The 18,782-nt window shown below is 39.5% G+C and overlaps 1 protein-coding gene across 2 annotated transcripts; it reads left to right on the forward strand.

Moving 5' to 3' along the window:
- Positions 1-92: 92 nt before the first annotated feature.
- LOC121690347 (histone H4 transcription factor-like) lies at positions 93-15,640 on the forward strand. 2 transcript variants are annotated; one of them, XM_042070851.1, is made up of 9 exons: positions 93-540; positions 632-849; positions 1,535-1,646; positions 1,903-2,055; positions 2,663-2,740; positions 10,145-10,265; positions 10,389-10,527; positions 11,588-11,715; positions 14,609-15,640. In XM_042070851.1, exons 1-9 carry the CDS (start codon positions 372-374, stop codon positions 14,937-14,939), a joined length of 1,449 nt encoding a protein of 482 aa, XP_041926785.1. In that variant the 5' UTR covers positions 93-371; the 3' UTR covers positions 14,940-15,640. The 2 variants fall into 2 exon arrangements, with proteins under 2 accessions (XP_041926785.1, XP_041926786.1); XM_042070852.1 differs by having other exon boundaries at positions 433-540; positions 727-849.
- Positions 15,641-18,782: the final 3,142 nt, after the last annotated feature.

Genomic DNA, 18,782 nt, shown 5'->3' on the forward strand with positions numbered 1-18,782 from the left:
CGAGACTGGTCTGATTGGCTAGCGGCCGCGCCGGTTCAAAACAACCTCCATAACTGCGCATTGGCCAGATTTTTACACGCGTCCAGCACTTCGCGCATGCGATAGGTCGACACAGGGGCCTTGTCAAGCCCGCCCCTCCGAAAAACTCCCGGAAAAGTTTACTTCGGTAAAGCTTTGTCGAGGGCATGTGGGTTACTACAGCGTGATGCGATAACATAGGCGGTAGGCTAAAGTAACCATTGCCTGTACTTCAGAGGTAGTTTGTTGTTTGCTTGGGAGAAAGTAACTTAGAATGTAGGCTGGCAGCAGAAAGCACGTGCATTGCATGCGCTTCTGTCACAATATCTTGCCGCGCCAACACAGCTACTACAATGCCCCGTGCTAACAAACGCGCTCGTAGAGAAGATGTTTCAGTGGAACTCGAATGCGAATGGGGACGCTGTCAAGCAACATTCAATGATATGCAGGATTTTTGTCGTCACGTAGAGGAACACCAAACTTCTACCACTGACTGCTTGGACACTGCAGAGGATGATATCGGTAAGAGAAAATGAGACTCGGTAGTATGCATGTCGCAATTGTAAAATGTAAACAATGACTGTTTCTCTTGTTTTGTAATGACTGTTTCAAGAGTTTGTTTGCCTGTGGAGGGACTGTGGATGTGCAGTGGACAGTGCGGACTTACTGAGACATGCTTTGTTCCACTGTTACCATACCAAATTGAAGCAGTGGGGACTGGCCATCCTTCAGACACAGCCCAGTCTCGGCACCTGTTTTGTGGGCCAGCATAACCGCAACATCATTCCTCAGGTCCCGGACAGATTTACATGCCATTGGGAGTACTGTGAGGTGAGTGTGCACTCACTCACTCACTCACTCATTTACTCAACCATCCATGCATTATCTCTGTCTGGTGTTAACTGTCTTAGCCTTTTTGAAGCATCATTCCTATAGAGATCAGATCATCAATTTCCAAGGGACATTTAGCTCATGGAGTGTGGGCATTATTTAGCTGAGGGAGAACCCATTAATTTACATCTCATTCTGAACTTGCCAGAAAGCACATTTTAACAGACGATTGAGGTGTAAATTCCCTGGTTTAACAGGAGCAGTCAGGCGACCACAGACTCTCGCCCCTATAATTGGTCAGTAAAGAAAGTGGAAAAAATATCCAGTGTCCAGATCCGCATCATGTAGGAGGAGCACACAATGCGTATCTACTTTTGAAAATTTAAAGTAAATTGGACCAGTACATTCAGTTATGTGAATGGACACACATACACGAACAAACAGGACTGACCTTATTACAATATCCCTAGCCCCTACTGGGGGTAAAGATCATATTATCATTAATAAATCCATTATACTGGCAAATTTCACATGCTTGCCAACATGCACCCTCCTTCGTTTGGAATTGTTTCATAGAGTTGGCATGTGTCGTCCTGCCCATTTTGCAATGCATCTGCTACCTAGACCAAGTCTGCTTGTAGTATCTGACAGAAATTAGATAAATTTGTTGTTTGTTTGTCTTAAGGTCTCTATGGACAATGTGGAGTGGTTCTTTCGCCATGTGGAGAACCATGCCCAGTCCTTGAGCGTGGCATCCACTGGGGAACAAGAGAAAATGCTATGCTGTGGCTGGACAGGTATAACAATAAAACATTTTACAATTGATTAATTCATAATAAAAGACAGTTAATCCAAAAAGGACTTACGGCACAGGATTATAAGTACAAAAATATGTTCAATATCTTGTGCTCAAACCCATTATCTTAATATGGTAATATCACACCCTATGAGCTACAGTAATATCATAGCAACAATATAGCGGCATATTTGTGTTGTCTTGGTAGAAGTTATGAAAAATAATAAGTCATGAATAACTACCCGTCTGTCTTTCAGATTGCAAAGCTACATTTAAGGGGCAGTTTAAGCTGCGCGAGCATCTGCGCAGCCACACCCAGGAGAAGATAGTGGCTTGTCCATTTTGTGGGGGGATGTTTGCCAACAACACCAAATTTTTCGACCACATCCGACGGCAGACCACCATTGAGGGTATAGGCATTGTTTCTGATCAGCCTTACAGTTAGTTCTGCCTTTAGCTCCATTTAAGTTATGATACCTATTACAAAAAAGATGAAGATGATGAGAGAGAAAAAACTTAATATCTCAATTTTGAATATATTAACCAGTGAGGAACTCTTCTTAAGGAATGGTTGATTAGACTGATGTTATTTTTTCTTGCATTCAGCACATTGAAAAAGAGGACATACTCCTAGTTTGGGCATACTTCTCTATCCAGACAGGTTTTAGAGGGTTGTAATGGCACCGAAAGATGGATGTTCCAACTAGCTGCCTATATAGGCCATGCACTACTCAGGCTTGGACCACCCTGAGAGAATGAAAGAAAAGCTTTCACAATATCACAGCACTAACAATGTGCACTAACACCAGCATGCTTTCAGTGCCATCTGTGTTATTGTTGGTTTTTGTCAAGTTTTTTGATGCCTTTTAGGTGGCCAGCTTGCTAGCTTTATCAAAATTCACCTCTGACCAGGATGCTGCCTTTGAAGAGGAATATCTGTCTCGGCCAGAATGTTGGTTCTGTCTCCGATGTGTTTGCCATTTCCCATCTCTCTCACACATTGTAATATTTTTCCAGCCCAGAACTTCCAGTGCTCCCACTGTTTCAAGTACTTGCCCACAGAGAGGCTGCTGCGAGACCACATGAAAAACCATGGTGAGGTCATAATGGTTTTTACTAATCTGTTTCTGTTTTACCAAACATTCAGCTTTGGTTAGTTCAGCTCAATTTAGATCTTCCAGTTAAGTCTGCTATACTGAATGGAATGGCTTGAAAGGGTAGCTATTTCTTAGTAATATATTGCTTTCAAGTGCAAACAATTGTTACTCACAATGGGCCTCATTCACCAATATCTTTCACAGAATTTTCTTAACTGTGTTCTTAAAAAAGTCTTACGAAAACTCTTAGGCAGATTCACGGAGGGCATGATACTGCAGGGTCCTGTGCTCACAAATTGAGGCTGAGGCACCAGCTTTTACTTGTACCGTATATTACACACTACATGAGCAGCATGACAATTTGATTACCGTATATGACACATGCTTTGAAGTGAAAGCACTGCTGCAGGAATTGAACAGTAAATGAGTTATTTAGTAGCTAGTATAAAAAATGAAAAAGTATTATTTGTTGTGTTAATTATTTATTCTAAAATACATTGCTTGTGAAATAGTGGAATTTATTTTATTAAAACAAATAATTATAATAATTTTATCCAAAAATATCCTAAATGATAAAATATATAGTTGTCATTTAAATTCTATTATATGTTTCACCAGCAGATATAATGAAAATGCAGAAAACATTTTTTTTGCACAAACAAGTCAGTTCTCAAATGTGCGTAACAGTGCTTTTGAGTCTTCGTAGATTCTGTTCTTACCTAAGAACAATAAAGCATTGGTGAATAAAATAATCTTCGTAAAAAACTACATAAGTGGGTTTTAAGAACAAATTTCTTCGTAAGAACGGTTGGTGAATGAGGCCCAATAGGAGCCTAGCCTTGCTTAGGAGCAAGCCATTGTTTTTAGTGCAGATATTCCTTCAAGCCTTTTTCTGGTTGCTTTGTTTTTGACTTTGACTTCCATGTCAAATCAGACAGAATCGAGGAAAATGGTTGCCTCAGAATTTGCTTAAAGTTTGTCTACATAATGTTAAGGTCCTAAAACTAAGACCTGTAAAATACTTTTGTGAAATTCCAGTGTGTTAAATTAAGGGTGAAAAATGTATTCATTCATCATTTGACACTTTTAGGGTCCTATTTCTGTGACTCAAAACCTGGCAGAAAGTGGATTAGTATCCCAGCGCAAAGTTTATTCTTATCTTGCACGTATTTTATTGAGCAATGCGCCAAGGGGTGTGGCAATTAACGTCCTAAGGAGGGGTCAGGGGCATTATCTCAAAATCGCTATCGTACACTACCTAAAGCACATTACGCCACTTGACCAAGAGAAACCTGGTCAGAGATCCATGGCGAGTTGTTTATATGTTATTTTAAGAGCGCATTATGAACAGTGATATGGGCGGGTGATGGGGCTGGGCGATATACAGAATATACTTGATATATTGCAGTTTGCTGTACGTGAGAAACATTAAAGTGTTACATCGCAAATATCGAGTATTTCGCCGTCAGAATTTGTTTAAGCGGCAACACTTACTTTGCCGTTTCGTGTCCCTATTTCTCATCCCCTCCCTCTCAGTAACAACGTGAACAACGCACATCACATAGGGAGGGAAAGTAATCTCATCGCCATCTAGTAGTTGTGTTCCTAGAGTTTAGCGGAGTGGATGGGATTTTTTTTTAGAAAAATATATCTCGGTGCACATTGGGATCTTAATTTAATGCCTTCCATATATGTTAGACACTGGGGTCACCTCTATTGCTTCATATGGTCATACCTTATTTTTTGGATCAGTTGAATTGTTTTGAGTTTTTGTCGTAACATGGTGATGACGAACTACAGTTGCATGTGACGTCACATGTTTGTGCGCTTAATCTCTAACTGATCAATACGGCAATTTGCTTAACTGGCTTAACATATTTTTTGTAATAACGGAACGTGATGTAAACCGCGTGGTGATAACCTTTATGTCTGGATAACGGGTGTTGTGCTTCTATTCACATGAAGAGCTGGCAGTAAGTGTAAGTGTCAATGTTAACCAGGCTAATAAACAAACCATGCTACCATGAGTAACGTCGAAGGGTAAAGTCATGTGACTTCTTTTGTAGTTCGTTTATGAAACAGGAGCAATTTCGATTTTTTAAAATAAGGCAAAATAGGGCCTGACATTTTCACAGTTAGAAGATTATTACTGTATAGATTCTGAAAAATATTTTTGGTGGATAACATCGCTGATTTGGTTTCACAATATTTTTTCAAAAATAGGTCTATGGGACTTAAAGGGACCATATGTAAGATTGTGGCCAAAACTGGTACTGCAATCACTTTCAAATTAATGTAGAGCGGTGTATCCCCTCCCCCTCCCCCCTGACTGGCAGAGCTGTCAACCCGGATGCCGAAACACTACTGACTTCATGATTAGTAGATAGGTGGAGGGTGGTGCATCAGGCCAAAACACAACATGACAACATCAACATCAGTTGAGGGCTGCAACTTCACATTTTAAATGACAATATCCTGCCCGGACTACTGTTGTCAGTGATATAAGTATTTAAAATGAACATGATTTCTTAATGTCTAGTGACATATCAGGGCCATTTTATGATTAATTTTATAATACATTTCTTACATATGGTTCCTTTAACATTGGAGCTGCTCTTCGATAGGAACGCAACCACTTGGGGCGCTGGTTTTCACTTTCCCTCCCTTATCACCAACCAATCCTGAACAATCCTAGACAGTAAAAGAAATGGACGAACAGACTCCGTCGTTTTCAATGGGAGGGCACTGAGTCAAATAGAACGATTTTTCAGTTGGTCCCCCCAGTACTGTGCAGACTCACACTTAACTTCGTGACGTTAGCCATAGAACTGAATCTTGTAACTCATATGATGGATACACAGAAATTCTTCTCACACTTCCTTCGCCTTCAACGTCATCAAAGTTAAACATTTATTTATGTATTATTATTAATATCATCCTCACCAAGTCGTGTTAATGTTGAAGCTACCATACATGATCATCTTCAAAAACATTCATGCTAAAACAAAACAAAGTTATAGCCTTGAAGCTAATCTTCTTTCCACTTTTCCGACCTACGGTCAATCCATCGAAAACCTCTGAAATGATTACTGCCGTTTTTTTTAAAATTAGGTTTACTTTTTCATTATTATTAGGTTGCCTCTGTGTAATGCTTTACCTTAACATACGGTCGTGTATGCTAGGTTTTGCTTATGAGTTACTGTCATAGACAGTAAGGTGGACTGAGCTTCTTATCCAAACAATACGGTTATCTCCCTACGGCGCGAAAGAGAGATTACGTCAAAGCTAGCTTCCCTCCAACCGAACAAGCTAACCATTCTTCTTACGGGTAACCAACGTTACGGACGAGGTAGTGGAGTCTGTTTTGCCTTTGTAGTGTTTATGTGGATTACACAGAAGCTACAATATCAGCACAGGATATATGTTATATGAAGTTATGGTATTTCAAAAAAAATCCTAGAATGAATGGGCTTCTATGGGAGTTAGCAGAGAGGTGGTCCCTCCAGCCTACGTCGATTCTTCTACTTCCGGGAATTCGCCTGCCCCCTTGTGAACAATCTATACACGGGTTTCCCGTTTACCAACAAAACTAGATGCGTGCGCAGCCGTGGGGCAGAAGACGCTTGGTGGCCGTCCACAACGTTATAAACTTATCCTAAATAGTCAGCTGCTGTAAGCTACAATCGGATTTTTTTGTATACCCCTGTTGTCTCAATGATAATAACATCTCATGTCACACTATATTTCAAAGTTTGCTGTTCATTTGCATTATTAATAGGCCTATAACATCGTATTTTGTCATTTTTGGCAGACATGCATTCCGTTAGGGATATTGAACATATTTAACATTCTCTAACCATCGAGATTTTGAATTGGTGCAGTTTTCAGCACAAAAACTCATTTTATTATTTTGCTCTTTTGCATTGCTCTATGCTGTTCTATGGTGCTTTCTGCCTCTTGGTTGCGCATGCATGTTTTCGTGACGTTGCATAGAAATCCATGTATTCAGATAAGGGTGTGACATCTGGTTGTAGACGAGAAGTAAACTTTCAGTTCAACAGCGGCGGTAGCATTTCTATCTATGGGTAGCATAGGCTAGTGTTGTTCAACATTGAGCTAGCTTAATAGACGAAAGCAGTTCTGATTTAGTTACACGAAACGAAAAACAAAACGAAATAGCAAGGGATTTTCAAATGAAACTTACAACGATATCCGTGCATTAGGCAGATGGACTACTGTCTGTCTATGTGCACGTCTGACTGTTTCAAAACGATAGTGCACACATCTCACTCTCCACACATGCTTTTCTCATGCTAAATGTTCGTCTATGCTTCCCTCCAGATTGATTTTTAAATTAAATTTATGAGATCTGCTCATTGAGGCAGATTAGGCTACTGTCTATGAGTGCATCTGACTGTCTCTTTTTTTTAATTTTTTTTTTTTTTTTTTAAAGTATATTTTTTGGGCTTTTTATGCCTTTAATTAGATAGGATAGTGGGGATTGACAGGAAGTGAGTGGGAGAGAGTCAGGGTGGGATCCGGAAAGGACCACGGGGCGGGAATCGAACCCGGGTCGCCGGCGTACGGTGCAGGTGCCCCAGCCAGTCGAGCCACTGCTGGGACCTTACATCTGACTGTCTCAAAACGGAAACGTAACCGTGTCTTATTTATCAACCAACAACCGAACGACTAATCAAGGAAGCACGCACCACACCGTACCACCTTCTATCTGATGTAAGCTATCATCATTCATATGGAGACATATCAGTGACAGACTGAAAGAAACTAAATTTATTTGGAAAGTTAACTAAAGCCATGAAGCCATGCAAAAAGAGGAGTGAGTTAACAGTTTATCCTGAAGAGGCAGACAGGCCTTTCAAAGAAGGCAGGGAAAGAAAACTTTCATAGTAGGCTACTGGCAAGAATTCAAAACTACTTTCACCCCTGCTTTTACATGCAAATTTAAAAAAGAAACCACTTGTGAATAACCAAGAATGTTTTAATGCGGATATAATTTACAGGGATTGGACTGGTATGATTTATCCTAGCCTACTGCATCATACTGGCATGATTTCAAACATCACAGGGTGAAAGTGAGAATTCATGAAGTCCTCGAAATATATATTGCATATTGTGAAATAGACTAAAAATATCGGGATATTATTTTTTAGCCATATCGTCCAACCCTCACACCGCACTCTGCTTCTCTCATCCACGAACGCGCACATCCATGCAAAACATAAATTACACAATTACAATGGGAAACATAATTAGAATAAAGATATTGCGAAATACATCTCACAGTTATTCACCATCATTTGCAATTGGTTATGATGGATAAAAGTGATTAGGGGAAAGGCAAATAAGGCAAGAAGACGCACTGTCACGAGATGTAAGCAACTCCTCTGCAGGATAAACGTTTTTTTATTCAGTAATTCGAACATTATTGGGGTAAGTGTTGCTTTTTCCAGGCTATGTTTTCAATGGTAACCCATTGTCAGTCAATAGTGAAAGTAATTAACTGTGTATAACTGTTTTGTCGTTGACTGTGAAATTAGTTTCACTTTGCCAATGAGTTTATATATCAAATAAGTATCAAATAATAGGCAAGTGCATATGCGTGTAGGCTATACTCTGCTATGTTTCAGTAAAGCATGGTTTAGTGGAATAACTGTTCCATATGGTCTCACGGGCAAGCAGATTTTTTCAAATGTGCCTCTGACTATCAAGATACCAATGCGCTGTTTGAAGTCATGCTGCTTGCTGTTAAAGGGAATGACAGACGTCATTCTCATTGATTTAAATTATATTACGCCCAAAACGCACCCTTGACTGATTAAGAACCATAGGAACGCCTGGTTGCGCCATCCGCACGACGTTTGATAATGAAAACACTCCCAATGTGGACTGGACATCCCACTAAATAATTTAAATAATTATTAATAATTATTAAATGATTATTAATTTAAATAATCTTTTCGCTGGTGACCATGCGGTAGTAGCGACACAAAAATATGTGGGAATGGCTCAATGTGTATTGTGTAATCATTTAGTGTACAAAGTGAAATGTTGTACCATGTTTCATTCATAGATAAATACAATTAGTTAATTGCATTGTATACTTCAGCTTTTTCATTTTTGTCCCTGAGGTAAAACCATAATTTTGACGATCTGTTTATCTATGGTACAACATTGGTACTTTGTACACTAATGCCCATACATTGAGCTACTTTCACATTTCCATGTGTCTGTTCGCTATCCCACATACCATGTTAGTCCTTTGAAAATGACAAACTTGAAACCTTCCCTTGGTTTATCCTTAATATCATCTTGCTCATTGTATGTGGAGAGCTCAATTATTGGCACAACATTGATAGTGTATTTTAAAAAAAGAATATGATTGATACCAAATGGGTACAGTCACACTTTGCACTTTTTTCCCCTCACAAATCCTTATAGTCCTCATGCTGAGAACTACTAAGTCTTCCTAGTTTGGGATGGCTATAAATACTTTAAACAATATTAATGCCCAAACATTGCTTCCCAAATAATGTGTTTTTAGACTGTAAGACTATTCAAGGGCTCAGAATTTGACATAGAATTTGAACAGAAATATTTTACAGGCCTTGGTATCCACTGATATAGGATAGGATAGGTTGATGGGTTTGAACAAATCTGAGACAGTGCAGCAACAGCCTTATTTGAGTTGACAAATCAACACACACACACACACACACACACACACACAAACGTTCGCTGTGGCTTGTCCATCACCATCTTAATGGTTTTACTGATCTGTTTCTGTTTTACCAAACACTCAGTTATTGCTGCTTTGTTCGGTTTAGCTCAATTTAGAGCTTTCATTGTAGTCTGACATACTTAATGGTGGTGGTTAGTGAGGTTGAGGAAAGCTCTATATAAATGTAACGTGTTGTTGTTAATGGAATGCCTGGAAAGGCTAGCTGTTTAGTAATAATATTGCTTTCAAGTACAAACATTTGTTGCTCAGTTTGGACCTAGTCAGTGGTTTGGCTTAGCCTGACGAGCCAGACCTACATCAAAATGTAGGGTCTGGGCACTCACCGGAATCGCAGTGCTCAGTCCGAGGGGCAGGATAATCGGTTGTCTTTCCCACCAGCGGCGCTAGTTGGCTAGTTCAAACTTTTGCCAACTTAACAAAAGCTTAACTCGTGTCACACTATTCGCCAACAGCAACATCCATCTTATTTGTTTTCAAGTAGCAGGGAATTCAAGCCAAAATAGAAGTTCAATTTTTCGAGCTCACAAGCCAATGGAGAGTTGCTAGACTAGCGCTGGCAGCAAATTTGCTGCCGCTAGGGTGCATCTAGTTTTCTAGGCTAGGTTTGGCTAAGATTCTTTGTGTTTTGTTTTTAACTTCTAGTTAATCCCTACAAATGTTCACTGTGTGACATGACTTGTCCGTCCCCATCTGCTGTCAAAAATCACATGAAATTCCGGCACAGCACTGAAAAGCCACATCGTTGTGAGCTCTGTGAGTACAGGTGAGTCCAAGTGTACTAATACATCACTAAAAACATTTAAATATATTTTGCCATGACTGATTGACAGAAAAAGTATGTGTGTACACGTTTTTTGCTTTGTCTTGTCTGTATGTTTGCTTCTAGCTGTAAAAGAGAGTTTGACTTGCTCAGACACTTTGACAAGCACAACCGTGAGCCTGCCTACCATTGTGACCATGATAACTGTGATTACACCACACATTCCATGCAGATCTTCAAAAGTCATTACAAAAGGGTACATGAGGTGAGAAACAGACAAAACTGCACATTCAGACAGATTTACACCCACTAGAAACTAAGGGGATGCACTCGTTATCATTCTGTATCAAATCAGGTTGCTGGGTTTCAGAAGGTTGTTGCTGCACCATCTCAGATTATTTTGCTCAAAAATTGCACAATTACACAGTCTAAAAATCATTACGCCACTGACCAAGAAAAACCTGGTCTATAGCGAAAGGCACATATAAAGCACAGCTGAAGACTCACTGACACGAGATGTAAGCAGCCCTTAGCAACCAGCCCCAATTAACTCTTCTGCAGTATAAGGATTTATAAGGATAAGGATATATAGGATTTTTATTCAGTCATTTGAACCTTATTGGAATAAATGTTTTTTCAGTTTTGCTACGTTTTCGTTGTAACCTCTTGTCAGTCAATAGTGAAAGTAAATAACTCTGCAGAACTGTTTTGCCATTGACTATGAGACCACGGTGAAGATAGTTTTTAACTTTGCCTATAAGTTCAAATATTAGGCTAGTGCAGAATGCAAGTGAAGGTTATACTCTGCTAGTCACACACAGGTTTCAGTAAAGCAAGTAGCCTACTAGTGGAATTGTGCAAGCAGATTCCTTCAGATGCGGGTAATTTCACAATCAGGGTGTGCGCTTGGCAAAATGCACCTTTCAGTTATTTTCATGCACAAACTGGTGTTTCATTTGACATCAAAACCACTTCCACAACTTGTATTAGGAAAAGTATACTATGGACAGACAATTTCACCGCATCAGGCCATTTTGTAACATCTTACAACATGAACATATAATGTATACACATAACACATAACAGACATAGTGGGTGTTGTAAGTAAAGGTAAAAATTCCATCCAACAGAAATTTGACACGGCACAAATGAATACACAAAAACACTGAAATGCTCTAAATACACAAATCATACTATAGAAGATATATTTATTATAATCCTGTTTACTACACTACAAAATGCTGAAGTCAATACAATAAATATGACAAACTTAAACTGACATGATGGTAACGGACACACGTGTTGGCTTTTTGGTGTGTCTTCAGCTGGGAGATTCAGCACCCCGTTACATGTGCCATGTGTGTGAGCAGTCCTTCTCCAGAGGCAACAACCTAACTGTCCACCTACGCAAAAAACACCAGTTCAAGTGGCCTTCAGGACACCCCAGAGTCAGGTTGGTCTGAAATCTCCTCTGTGCAGTGCTAGACTGTCACTAGTGCTTGAACTTTTCTAAGAAACCATGATATATAGTTGTTTTAAGCAGAGGTTTAGAGACAAAGTTGATTATATAGAATTACGTCACAAGATACAAGTGAGTTACCAGAAATCATTTTATGTCTGGAGGGGGAAGATACATTTGAGAAATTGAATTTTCCTTCATCTTTACGAAACAAAAAACCTTATTGATTACTGTCTCTGAAATTCTTTTGATATTGCCTCATGCACAGGAAGGAGAAAATAAAAACATCAAAAGATTTTTAAAGGCACAAATCCTTCATAATTAAATGGAGCCATCAAAGCTCCTGATATGCATTCACCATCAACTGGTGCAAAAACATGTGCCATGTCATACACTGTATCATGTAATGCAAGACTAAAAAGCACTTCAAAGGCATTTGAAGAATGTCCATGATACTTTACGAGCAGTATATCCTCAGCCACAGGCGTGATGATTTTTTTAAAATGAAATCTGTAATCTGTTCTCATTGTAGACACAGTAAAGAGTCAAACTCCTCATTTACTTCTGTCAGCTTTATGGCCTGGCTCATAAATCATGCTTGCCTCATGTGTGAACAGAACTATGCTTCACATCACAGCAACTGTGTTTACAGACACAGAAGTCAAGGACCAGACCAGGCCAGACCACCAATAGTGAACTTTTTCCCCCTTTTCACACTGTCCAGAGAGGTCCTCAGACATTGTGGAAGAAATTTAGCTTAAAGATCTGTAAATACTGAGAGTCTGAGATAAAGTTGTCTTTCTCTTTAGTAGTTTATTAATCTCTGTGCAGAGAGGTCTCTCATGCATCAGGCAATTCAGGATACAGAGACAAAGTCTGTGCACCAAAGAGACAATCAGTTGTTTCTCACACACACATTTATACCTTACATCGTACATACACATGCACACACACATGCCTTTGTCAATACAATGAGTTAATTAACTCATTGAGTGCCAAAAACGTAATATTACGTTTTTCCTTCCCATGCGTTGCGTGCCAAAAACGTAATATTGTGTTTTTAGCTTTTTTTTTTAATTACAAAACTAGACACTCTAACACACATTATATGTGATTTTGGGAACTCTGTAATGAATGGAAATGAAATATATGACGATCGAAAACTCATGAAAACGCACAATCTGGACATTTTATCTGGACATTTTATCATAACTCGGTTTGCCGCTTTGGGTCGAATCAGTGACGCATGCACGTCATCTCAAAACCAGGCCATTTTCGTGGGTCTATCACTAGGTGGCAGTCTCGCCAGGTCTCGCTGATCACTTCCCGGAAAGTTTACAGGCAACACTTAATATTTCATGAAAGACGTTATATCTCCATTTCTAGAAAAAAAAACAGGGTTTTTGATGAAAACTAGCCACTGTTTAGCTTGGGATTTCTCAGGAACAGAGGCGTGTAGAAATACACGGTTTGCACCTACTGAGAGCTTAAAGTCTCACCTTTTAAACGAGCCATTGTATGTGTTCATAGCTATAACACAGAATATGCTGTGGCTGTACAAAAATCATCAACAATGGTCTACATTGCTGGCACTCTAGGACAAAACTTCCGAAAACAGCTTGGCATTCAATGAATTAAGAACCAAGGACATTAAAACTGGGTTAAGAACATTTCTATCGTCATACAACACATGATTTACACATTTATGAGAACAGAAGTATACAAATGAAAATAACTTTAAGAACTAGGTTAGGCTCTGAAAAATTACAGACTAGGTTAAGCTTTAGCAGAAGAGTCCATTCAAAAGTGTAAGATTTTACAGAAACAAAGGTATCAAAGCAAAAACAACACAAGGTTAACAACATTTCCTGAACAAAAATAATATAGATACATATAAGATACATCACTTCTGTTGATGTTCAAACCCTCCCCCTCCCTCCCGTGCAATTCAATCTCTCCTAAACGCGCATCTTGTCGGTTATTGGTTGAAACACTTTATTTTGCTTTTGAGTGGGTTGCCAACCCTTGTTGGCAGCAATTGTTTTTGTGCACAGATCTAGGAGCCTAGGGTGCCTACAGAGACGCAGAGGTTTTTTGACGGCCTGCTTATGGGGCAGACAGCTAGTGGGTCGTTAGGAAAGATTAGATGAATGTGATCATTTATGTTTGGGCCTTTTTTGGGCCTGAAATCGCTGATACAACCTTTAAGACCGGTCATGCCCAAATTTTTAAGCACCAACATGTTTTTTTTTTTTTTTTTTAAGTATATTTTTTGGGCTTTTTTGCTTTTATTTGGACAGGACAGTGGAGAGTGACGGGAAGCAAGTGTGAGAGAGTAGGGGTGGGATCGGGAAATGACCACAGGTCAGATTCGAACCTGGGTCCCCGTGGCCACTTGGACCCGTATATGGTACGGGCACTATAGCCTGCTGCGCCACAGCGCCCCCAGCACTAATGTGTTTTGAAACTCTTTTGTTTCAAATCTGTTGCTCTCTTTTGTGTTTCTGTTGGTGTCTTTTGATGGAGCATATGGAGCAACAAATATTTCATTTCGGTATCACTCCCTAGCCTGGCCTCGGCCTGCCTACGTACTTCCGCTCGATTTCTTTTCCCTGTGAAGTCAGAGTCTGGTTTCCAGGCTAATCACTCCCTGTTAAGCTTACCTACCAGTTGCTAAGAAGGGCAGTGTAGCCTAATCATCAGATATTCCCCTAAGGCAGTGTTTTTTTGTGCCTTTTAATACTGCCTTTCTTTTTTGACAAGGAAGAACAGATTCAAAACAAATAGCCACACACAAACATAGGAGTCATTAACAGGCTTGCGTCAGGCTTAATACTCACCTGGCTGCGTGAGACTACATCACTAACGGTGGATTTCCCCTACTCAGATACATAGAGCATCCAGACGGCTACATGCGGCTGCAGATGTTTCGCTATGAGACCGTGGAGTTGACAGAGGCATCGGGGGCAGGAGACACCTCAGACCAATCTGCCCATGGCCAAGGCCCCGTGCTGGGAAGTGGGGTTGGAACAGCTGGGCCTCTCACTTCTGCAGATGGAGCAAATGGAGCCGAGAGGAAGATGGAAACTGGTGCTGAACAACCAGAGGATGGGACCGTGCAAGAGTACATCGAGAAGGTGTGCCGTGATTTGCGTGAGGGGTCTGTCGAGACGTGTGCATTGGCAGAGGATGACTCGTTGAGGCAGGAGGTGCATTAACCTGGAGTATTGGACTGAGTCTTTTGCTGCACTTTAAATGTAATCCACTAACTGAACATGTTGATTACTGTGATTAGTGTACTTCATGTAAAAGTCTGTTCTGTTGTTGTCGCAGGAAGTATTACTATCTACAGTTCCCATAGATCCAAATTTTACAGGTAGTGAATCTCTCAAGGCTTAGTTCATGAAGGTATTTTCATAAACAAGTCTCAGTTTTTCATGTTAGTTGTTCCCGCTTTGGACAAATCTATGGAGGTATGTGGAGGTCAATGCTGAGTAAGGCTCACTGGTCTTTCTACATCAATTTAAAATGGAAATGTTTAAATATAAATCTTCTGCAACTGGTCTCGTACTGTTCATTAAACTGGAATGTAGTGAGAACAATGCTTTAGAGCCATCCACAGCTGAAATATTTCCAGGATGGTGACATGTCCCAGCACACAATCAACACGTGCCTGCTGAATGTGTTTTCTAAAATAAATCAGAATCTAAACTGCCCCTCCAGTAAAATATGCAATGCAGGGATGGGAATCTACAGTACATCCATTTCAGGAGTTCATATGTTGTAATGGACAAGTAATAGAGAAGATACAACATTGAGTGTGTTTGTCATACGTATGAATGTTTCTATATTGACAATTTGCACCCTTATACTGCAGACAAATGAATGTGTAACCTATGTCATAAACCTGATTGCCTTATGTTAATGTGATGGTTTTAATTTGTACCATAAGTGCCTGGCTTTCTGAGAGTTCCGATTTAGTGCATATATCTACTTCAACCATTCCAGCTGTATAGAAGGATATTTTCAGCGTTTCACCCCGCAAGGCTCAGATTTAGATCTTAAAAAATAAAAATAAAAAATAAACTGAAAGAGATTAGGGCATTGGGCACCACTGCCACACGCGTCATAATCCATGAGCAGCCAAGAGAGTGCCTCTCAGACCTCGGGGAGGTTTTTCTCTTTTACTGTGCAGTGTGGTTTCCAAATGCTGCACATTGTATATAGAGGGAGAGCAGTTAGCTAACAAACGTTCAGAAAAAGTCCTGCTGGCAAATTTGAGGAAAAGTCAGTAAAGGGGCTATTTCACACAATTTGAGGGTGCTGAATTCAAATATTTTGTTTACCAAGCTCAATTTTGAGTTTTAAGCTTGCTAATTAGCACAATTAGCATAATTCACATACTTTTTGGTTTTGCCATCAGATATCATAGGACTTGCAAAAAATAAGGCATTAATAAACTCTTTATGTATCAGATATGTTGTAGGACAGGACAGGAATTTCCCCAATGACCCTCAAGTAGCAAATGAAAATAAGCTCAAATTAAAATATAAATTGAAATAATAGCTAAAATTCAGTATGACGTTTAGAAACAAAATAGATTCCTTGAAAATTAATTGATAGAATAGTAGGTGACTGCTCATTTTTCTGTAGAAAGTACTTTGTCACTAACTATTATGAACAGTTGTCAGTCTTTACAGAGGATTTACACTGTAACTTAACTAGGCGACTGTGCTTGCCTAGTTAAAACATCTCACTGGTGGTCTTTTCTATCATTCAAATTCCAGCCATGCAGAAAAATGGAAGAGTGCATGTTTGAGGAGTGCTGAAGAGTGCTATGGAGATTGCATTATTTGCAAAAAATTTAGACAAGATATCCTTTATAGTGCAACAAAAAGAAACATTCTCCAGCACGTCATTACTGCATATGATGCTGAAAGGGAAGTGGACCTAGGACAAATCCTCAGCTATGAACTGATTAATGTCCCTGCACTATAGCTATTACAGATAATGATGGTTATTTGTGAAGTGGAAATAAGTCTATCCTCACTCAAGTGCTGTCTAGCAATGTGGAATGTCCAGTAGTGATCACTGCAAAAACTGCTCATTCAACACTGGTAATAGATGCTCAAGATCTAGTTACGTCTTTAGGACACCCATCTGACTGCAGCACATCAACAAGAATCTTTTGTATTGTTATCTGGTATTTGTTATGTGGTAGCAAACTATCAAAAAAATAGACCTAATGTATAAATGCACACAGATATTGCAACAGATAATGGTGTAGGCCTATCTGATTAAGACCTGAGTGGTTGAAACGTACTTATTAAATTACACTGGGAGCAAAGAAGACTATCTTCACTTTTTTCCCTTTGCAACTGTCAAAGAAATCCCATAAACACGGGATGGCCTAGGATAGCCTACATCAGATGGCCTATGCTCTTCGGCATAGCTCTTTCGGCAAGTGATTTGCATGCAGTAATTTGAACACTGACCTTGATCTTGCTTACTTTGGCTATTTAAAGGTGCCATGTGTAAGAATTGAGGTAAGAATATCCAAAAAATGAGCTAAACACATCAAAAGAATGATAATAAATAAGGGTGATGATGTCATTAAAAAAATGACAAGGTATAGTGCTGCAGAGATATCAACCTGAATTAGCATGCTAAATTACTAGCCACAGCCCGACAGGTGTCATAATACCAGTTTCGGCCATGGGAGGCGGTATACGGGCAACATAACCGCCAGCCAAACTGCAATACATGTTTCTTGGTTGTTACTCTAGGGTAGACCAACTCACTTTCTGGAGGTATACTGCCCCCATCTTTTATGGAATGCAGTGGCGGACCGTGCGTTCAGTGGTTAGGCCTTCAATGATGACTATTTTTTGACAAAAATAATAATAAAATATGTTAATAAACTATAGTATGGCTTTAATGCTCAAACATGTATTTAGAGAACACTTTTATTTGGTTTTAGTGATTACTTTTGAAATCAACCCAATTTAGGGAAAAATAAGCAAAGAAAATCGCTATTTTATGTTAAAATGCTGATTATGCAGCTTAGAACTCAGAATTGAGCTTGGTAAACAACATATTCAGAATCAGCACCCTCAAATTAGGTAAGAAGGGTGGTTTACCAAATTTTCCTCAAATTTGCCGTCAGAAGTTCTCTTCTGTGAAGCTGCTCTCCCTCTAATAAGGGGTTGGTTGATTTTCTTTCACGCCTTTTCTTTTTGCACGAGGGAGCTGGGGTGGTATTTTATGCATCTTTTTTGAGACCCTCAATAACCTCTGAAGTGGTGGCACTGTTTTTCCAGAAATGGTGGAGGCAATGTGGTGATGTTGCATTTGTTTATGTTGTTTTTTGTTGTGATGTAATAACAGAGGAAGTGGTGGGTGGGGGAATGTTGGATAGGAACACTTTTATGTCAGAAATAAATAAGAAAGATCTGAGTCGGCATTACCACATAGCAAAGAGCAATACATTATTTGAGCCAAATAAAAAGTACTACTTTAGTAGCACTGAAAGGAGGGAAGGAATTTGATTGGCTAAATAAATAAAAAACCTTCATGAGGTTGCGTTTCTCCTCGTGGTCCTCTTGCTGTATGTTGACTCCAATAGATCCTGTTTGTACACAGCCCCTGCCTCTGTAAATGGGAATCACAATGGCTTGGATTGAGCTGTGTATAGCAAGTGTATATAATAATAATAATAATACGTATTAGCCAAGGTAACACCATTTCCTCAGTAGCACTGATTTCAGAGGTGCATTTGAATGTTGAGTTCAAATTATGAACCATCTTGGAAATATCTTTCTTCAGAATCAAGGACTGCCTTTAAATTATTTGACAGAAGAAAAACAAACTGTATGGCCACCCTGATATTGAATTGGGCCAATCAATCCCCTGTCTAAGCCCCATTCAGTCAATCTGACTATTTCACTTTGACTGACCTCTCTTAGCAAGACAACTTTTTACTTCACAAACACATATGGCTTGTGCAAGAGGATCCTTTCCTTTCACATTCTCAGTTTACATGTTGAAATTATTTGTAGCCT

Source organism: Alosa sapidissima, chromosome 18 (genome assembly GCF_018492685.1).
Source record: "Alosa sapidissima isolate fAloSap1 chromosome 18, fAloSap1.pri, whole genome shotgun sequence".
In the NCBI taxonomy this organism is placed as follows: Eukaryota; Metazoa; Chordata; class Actinopteri; order Clupeiformes; family Clupeidae; genus Alosa; species Alosa sapidissima.